Genomic DNA, 7,753 nt, shown 5'->3' on the forward strand with positions numbered 1-7,753 from the left:
ATAGGGATATTCAAATGGCAGTTCTCCAGATCCGCCAGTTTATTTTTTAATTCTCTAATTTCATTCTGCATAGCCTTTTGATTTTCTTTATGCTTTAAACTCAGTTCTAGTTCTTTGCCTATGGTTTTAATTACACTGTTCATGTGTGCAGCAAGTGTATTTATTGATATTAACTCCTTAGCAAAGTCAACTTGAAATCCTTGTTTTAATTACCTTAGTCTTCATCCACACAGCAGAACTACCACCCCCCGTCCCGGCCAATAATGCTCACTTTAACTGTGAGGGCTCAGTACTGTGGAATTCTGGGACTTGTAATTTTGCCTTCTTTGTCAGAGAGATCTGATGCCATAAAAAAGTGGAATTTCCAGAATTCCATAGCATTGAGCTATGGAAGTTAAAGTGGTGCCAAGCTGGTTTATTTCTGCAGTGCATATACATCTTTACATAATCCACATTTTCTTTATTCCTTTTGTTCCCTCCTTTTTTACTTTTCTTATTTTTATTTTATTCAGGGGGCATCTTACCTTCCCATATTTTCTATCACTTTGGTTGGTAAGGTCTTCTTCATCTCTTGACTTTTCTCACTGATAACCTGTTACTGATTTATTATGTCCTGGCATTTTTCTGCAGTGACTATTAATTATTTTTCATCTTATTCCATTTTTATCTCTTTGTATTTAATTTATGTACACAAAGATAGCAGAGAGATTTGATTATACTGCCATCTCCCAGATGGCAAACCACAAACCCTTGAGATTTGTTAAATCCATGTGTTATGAGATGTTGATTTCAATATTTAATAATCTATTTCTTTAAAAAAAAATATTGAATTGATTCTTTGATTTGGATTGGAGTAGTCACGACAGATTATGTATATTACAGAAGCAAGAAATTTTTCATCAACTTGTGAAGCAACAGAAAAAGGAAAAATGAAATTTCTGGGATTTTTCAAGACTAATAAAAGAAATAATAAGGTAAATATCCTTCACATACTAAACTATTAAACTTGCAAGTGTGTTTTGTTATAGAACTTGTATTTAATGCATGTTTTATAAGTCAATCATGGTCTTTTGTATCACCAGTATACATTTTGCACCTGTTCAGAACTACATTTCATACCCCCCAGACCAATGATGCTCAAATGCTGGTTGTGCAGATATTTAGGACATCAGATTCCAGAATTATTGACCATTGGTCATTATGTCAGGGACTTTGGAAATTGAAATTCAAAACATCTGGAAGACCAAAGATGCAAAATTACTGTTCCAGATTTTGGAGTTTTCCTTTCCTTTTTCTGTTATACAAACTCTAATGAAAGACTGCTCTTCAGTTCTGTTTGGACAGCCACAGTGGTACCATGTATGGCGCTTCTGTCTGTGAGTAGTTTTCAGCATTTTGGGAGCTGTTTCCCCCATTCTTATTTCTCCGTCTTTACATTTTTGTTTTACTGGTGTAGTGGATGTTTCAGGGTTTCTGGTCTCTAAAGCCTTTTTAAGAGACTTGTATTGTGTATTTTAGTGTGTAGCTATTCCTCTCAAAGATATACATGCTTCCTTTACTTGGGAAATAGCAGAGTACAGTTGATTTGTGTTCTACTCATTTACGTTTCAAAGTAGGCTTGTGATAATAAGATTGAAAGAAAACATCTCTAGTTGGTCAAAGAGTTGCCTAATAAACTGCCTGAATAGGTTTAAATGCTAATTGCATTAACTATTGTATAAAGAGTTTCACAGTGTAATGTTCATATGTGAAATATTTGAAAGAAGAACAGAAGCTTCTATTTTATTAGTCAATACGGCGTGCCTGAACCAACAAGAAGTATTCCTGCCACGTCTTTGTTGAAACTGAGGAGTTCCAAATAGAGACAGAACCTTACAATTCCCCAAACCCCTCCTTTTGAGTTGGTTCCCTGCGTTTCAGCCTTTGATGTAGAATTTCTCCCTTTGGTCTGAAGGGGGAAAGGAGGTTTTTTTTTGGCCATTTGGTTCCTGGCTCTTCTACCAAGTAGAGATCTAAGGCTGTATGCATCCTTGGTTTCAGCTTCCCAACAACCCCTCATAAAACTGCCTAACTGCCATGCACTACGTGACCATCCGGCTTAGTCCTCATGGCGGCATCCCCCTTATTCTCAAAGTGACTGTCTGTCTATCTGTCTGTCTGTTTTTCTATTTATCTATTTATCTCCTTCTCTCTCTCTCTCTCTCTCTCTCTCTATCTATACAAACCTCATGGCAGAATACACCCTGAATGCCTGACTGAAGGTGGATTCTGACACATACATAGAACTTGGAAATACAATAATATTTATTAATGATATTCAGTTTTTTAAAACATTATCCACTTTGTAAGAAGTAGAGACACTGCTTGTCGTGAGGAATAGTGATTCAATTTACAATCACACTAGATCAGAATTAAACAATTACTTATTTTGATGCATTTAAAGTTAAGCCTCTAAGATAATGTTAAACATAATCATGTACTTTCAGTACTCTTGGCATTTTACTTTGTGTGTATGTGCCTTCAAGTTACCTGTTAACCTGAGACAATCCCATAAATTTCATAGCATTTTTTACACAAGGAATACTCAGAAATGATTTTGCCAGTTTCTTCCTTTGAAATTGTCAGGCTCCTGCTTGTAGGCCCCTCTTCCAACAAGAGACTGTTCTTTAAAAGTAACAGCTTTATTGAAAAAAGTGATATATACAACAGAAGTGACCTTTTTGTCAGGAATGAAGATGTATAAAGCAAACCCACCCCATCAAGCACTAAAGCAAATTAATTGGAAGACTCTTTCCCGCGCAGTGAGGAATCTCCTCCCCAATGATGTAACGTCCTTCAGTCAGGGATCTTTGGCAAGCTCTCAAAACAATTACGTTCCCACACGGCATTATCCCCTCACTGCACCTGTGACCTTGAAGCATAAACATTCCCCACAACTAGACTAAGTAATAATGAACCTTAACAGCCTATGGGTATAATCAAGCATAGTTATATATCCCATCATCCCACAACCCAACATATATAGCAGCATCTAAAATATAATAGTAGCATATTAAAGTATAATGAACATACTAACATAACATCATATAAGCAATGCAATAGGCCCTTCATGTTTCAATTCCCCCTCCCATTCACAGAGACCTGTCTCTGACTGGCAGGGTAACTCCCTAGCATTTCAATTTTAACAAGCAAGCACAGAGTCTAACAGTCAGCTTATCACTTTTTAGTATATTCCATTAACCCATTACGCATTAAACCCACTACTGTCTTAACCTAATAATATTTAAACAAAACCCTAAACTTATAACCCTCATGACAGAAACCCCAAATGAATAAACCAATGCAGGGGATTTCTGACAGAAATATAGCCTATCACACTGGGTATGTGTTGATGGTTTCACATCCAAGTACTAACCAGGGTTGACCCTGCTTAGCTTCATACCTTAGACCAGGGGTAGGCAACCTTTTTGAGCTGGGGGCCAGGTTGCTGTCCCTCAGACAACTGGGGGGGGCCGAAGCCAAAAGATAAATAATTAAATAATTAAAAAATTTTTTTAAAATAACTAGTAAACCGGGACAGATGTAAGACAACATTTTCAAATGGTGGACACTTTTTTAAAAAAAGTGGAGGACACGCAAAAAAATTTGCTGATTTTTTAAAAAATGTTAATATAAATGCATGTTTCTATAGACAATTGCCTCCCTTGCGCCTGCGCATGAGAGGCCAAAGGCCCCGGCGGCAATCAGCGGCAGGACCGGGCTGGGGCCAGTCCCAAGGCCTTGCCGGGCCGCATCCGGCCCGTGGGCCGCAGGTTGCTTACCCCTGCCTTAGACAGTAGCTGGTGCCTTTAGGGTGTTTAGGCCATTGGGCACTTCACTACAATTAAGTTTATCAAAAAGATATTTGTTCTACTGAAATTCATGTTTACAGATTCAGTAGATGGTTCTGTTGATTTGATTGTGGCTTACCTCCCTTTATTTCATTTTCCAAGAAATTTCACCTGGAAAAGATGTAGATTGCTCCAAAGTTTTGTTTTGAATTTTGCTTTTTCTTGTTCTTGTAGTGGCTACAAAAGAAGAATTGCTATTGCAACTACCATATGTGGTACTTCTAACTTTTAAAATACCGTATTTTCTGGCGTATAAGATGACTAGGCATATAAGACGACCCCCAACTTTTCCAGTTAAAATATAGAGTTTGTGATATATTCGCCTTATAAGACTACCCCTCTTCCAATGCACACCAAATAAAAATTAAAAAAACATCAGATTTAATTTCAGTATGGTAATTTTAATTCAAATGACATACAGGTACTTAGCAGGAAACCTTGTTGTATACAAAGCCTGCATGGATTGGTCAGCTCTCCCTGCCTGCCCAGCCCTCCCTGTCTCCAAGACTATCAAAGTGGTAGCTGCTTTCATATGATTGTCGCATACGGTGGGGATGGACCGCGGCCATTTTTGAGCTCCCTCCACCATATGCAGCGACCGCAGATTCTCCAGTCTGGTTCAGAAGTTTCAGCACCTGCCCTATAAGACGACACCTGGCGTATAAGACAACCCCCGACTTTTGAGAAGATTTTCCTGGGTTAAAAAGTAGTCTTATACTCCAGAAAATACAGTATATAAAATTGATTGTTTTTTTACTTAAGGACTTCATTTATGCTTAACAAGGCAAAGCTGCACATATAAGCAATTTCATATAGGGCTTCAGAAGAATTATTCAACTGTTAACACTCCCTGAATAGAACTTAAAACATCAAGATGGTGAAAAATCACAGGGGGGCTATATTTTATTTTTTTGCTGACCTATAAATACTATTTTCTGTTCCAAGAAAAAGGGAAGACAAAAAAAAAATCAACATAAATTTTATTTTTAAGTCCTGGGCTGACTAGTTGCAGCATAGGATGTACATCTGGATAACAAACTCAGTACAATGACCAGTTCTCCTAAATTTCAAAGCTATTCAGCCTGGCAGTCATATTCATGTCACTCATGCAATGAATGTCAGCCAGGTTTAAAAGTTGATGTAACTTCTAGTATATTCAGAGCTTGCTGAAAGTTTTGAAAAGATTGCTGTAGGATAGGTGTCCATATGAAATCACTTCAGAACAGCAATTTTTGGTTTTGTTTCAAATAGCTATTATCAGAACTAGCTCTGAAATATTATTGTAAGAATTTTTTAATTAGTTTTTGCATCTGTTTACAGTCAGTTACCACAGTTCCACATTCTTCTTCAGTGAATCCATGTTCTGTTCTATCGGGACCATCACTGTCTCTTGGGAACATCTCAGGAATGACTGGAAGCAGTGAAATAAAAAAGCGGAGAGCACCTCCTCCACCAGCAATACTTTCTCATTTGCTGAATGTGGAGACAAATGGAGAAGAAAACATTCTAAGTCAAGTAAGTATTGTATCTTGAAAATCCAAATTGAAATATGAACTCTCAGTAACATCTCCATGTAATCATATGCCAGCTGTATGTGTTGGCAGAGTTTGGTCCATCAGTTGTTACAGCAGAAAGTGGTGCCCTTCAAATGAATGGCTCACCCATATTCCTATAAATGCCTGAGAAAAGTTATAGCTATCAAGATTTTAAATTTTTGTAGCCCCTCGGTGTCCATTCTGGACCCCCCCCCCCCATGGATACCAAAATCCATGGATGCTCAAGTCTGAATTGTCCTTAATGGTGGTGTGACAGGAAGAACACAATCCAGCAAGAGTACCAGCAATGGTGGCAGGCATTTTTTGCTCTGTACATCCTCCAGAGAGGGGGGTGGACCAGAAGATTGGGAGGGAGAAGGGAAAAACGGCTGAAAAGAAGTTTAAGATGTGGGTGCTGGAAATTCAAATTAAACAAGGGTGGGTTGAGATGAAGGGAATTAATATATTTTCACTCAATGTTAATGGTTTGAGTACTCCAGTCAAGCGATATAGATTGTATAAATTATTAGGAGACAAGAATGTGGACATCCCTATGGTTCAGGAAACGCATAAAAAACAAAATAAATCCAAGCTCCTTAATTATGCTAACTGGGATAAACATTTTGAATCCAGAGGAACTAATAAAGCTAGAGGAATTGCTATTTTAATCAGGGAAGGAATTAACTTCCAGGTGGAAAAAAAAGTAAAAGATACAGACAGGAGGTATATATTTATTAACGGGAATCTAATGAATCTGAAAGTTACCTTTGCCTGCATTTATGCACTGAATACAAACCAATGCAAATTTATAGACAAGTTTTTTTCAAAACTGGATCACTTTAGTGAAGGAGACTTGTTTGTTGATGGAGATTTCAATTTTAATTTAAGCAAACCAAAGTTAGGTGGGGTAAAATATAGATATTCAGGAATAAATTTAAATAAATGGAATATGATAGAAGTTTATGAAAAGATAGGGAATAACTCCTTCGATAATACATTTTATTCTGCAAGACACAAGAAATTTACCTGGATAGATTTCTTTATAGTGAGAAAAGAGAATACGATACAGATAAATGATATCAAAACTGAGGAGATCTGGTTATCGGATCATGCACCCCTGTATGTGAAGTTAGCAATATCATCAGAAAAAAAAATTAAAGACATGGAGATTCAATCCTATGGTGATAATGAAAGAAGAGAACAAGGATGAGATAATTAAGGAAATTAAATCTTTTTTTGAAATAAATGATACTGGGGAAGTATCAATGCAGACTGTATGGGACACCTTCAAGGCAGTGATAAGAGGGAAATGCATGAATATGGAGATAGGAATTACGAAGGAAATATAGACAAAATTTGGTTAAGGAAGTGGAAAATTTACCGAAAGAATACCAAAAATATAAAAGGAAAAACATAAAAATACAATGGGACAAAAAGAAGAAAGAGTTAGAAAATTTAGACCAGGCTTCTAGTATGAGGAATTTATTGTATGCAAGGAATGATTTTCAAGCATGGGATACTAAGAGCATGGAAGCTTGGGCAAGATTTTTAAAAAGAGGGAAAAAAAATGGATTAACAAGATACAGGGAGAAAACGGTGAGATATTTTATGAAGGTGATAAAATAAGAGAAATAATGGAAAAGAGAGTGCAGCTGTTAGAGCCAGGAGAGGGGAGGGACACTGGTGGGAGCGGCGTCCTCAAAAGCCGGCCCGCTGGACTTTCCCCAAACCCGCCAAAGAACCAGCACCAGAACAACAAAGAGCGCAGCTGTTGGAGCCAGGAGAGGGGAGAGACGCTGGTGAGAGCGGCATCCTCAAAAGCCGGCCTGTTGGACTTTTCCCCAAACCCACCAAAGCGTCAGAGCCAGAACAACAAAGAGTGCAGCTGTTGGAGCCAGGAGAGGGGAGGGACACTGGTGGGAGCGACATCCTCAAAAGCCGGCCCGCCGAACCTTCCCCAAACCTGTTCACTCCAGAGCGCCAGTGCACTACTTTATTACAACATGGCTCAGTTTGTGTTTTTGCAATGTGAGAAGTGGGGATGATGCTATTGGGTTAACACTATTCCCCCACCCCTGTGATTTACTATGATAACTGTTTAAAATTAGATGATATTGATAGCTGTATTAAAGGAGGGTAGATTAATAACATGAGTTAACCAGCCTAGTTAGATCATTCTGAGAGCTTAATAGCTGTATTATAATTATGTATAGGAATACCCTCTGTACACTGATACTACTTTTACTTCAGCTACAGATTGAAAAAAATGGGAGTGGGAGGGGAATTAAAGTTAAAAATATAGGAGATAATATGTCTGAGGTTCTTGGA

General features: G+C 37.8%; 1 protein-coding gene across 11 annotated transcripts in view; it reads left to right on the forward strand.

Annotated features, from left to right (window-relative positions):
• Nucleotides 1-7,753, forward strand: part of COBL (cordon-bleu WH2 repeat protein) — a 194,520-nt gene that overhangs the window by 80,930 nt on the left and 105,837 nt on the right. For all 11 annotated transcript variants that reach the window (XM_042471813.1, XM_042471816.1, XM_042471822.1 and 8 more), the window contains 2 exons: nt 883-974; nt 5,211-5,405. In XM_042471813.1, the coding sequence (XP_042327747.1) occupies nt 883-974; nt 5,211-5,405 (287 nt within the window). The remainder of the gene's footprint in view (nt 1-882; nt 975-5,210; nt 5,406-7,753) is intronic.

This window comes from Sceloporus undulatus, chromosome 6, assembly GCF_019175285.1.
Source record: "Sceloporus undulatus isolate JIND9_A2432 ecotype Alabama chromosome 6, SceUnd_v1.1, whole genome shotgun sequence".
NCBI lineage: Eukaryota > Metazoa > Chordata > Lepidosauria > Squamata > Phrynosomatidae > Sceloporus > Sceloporus undulatus.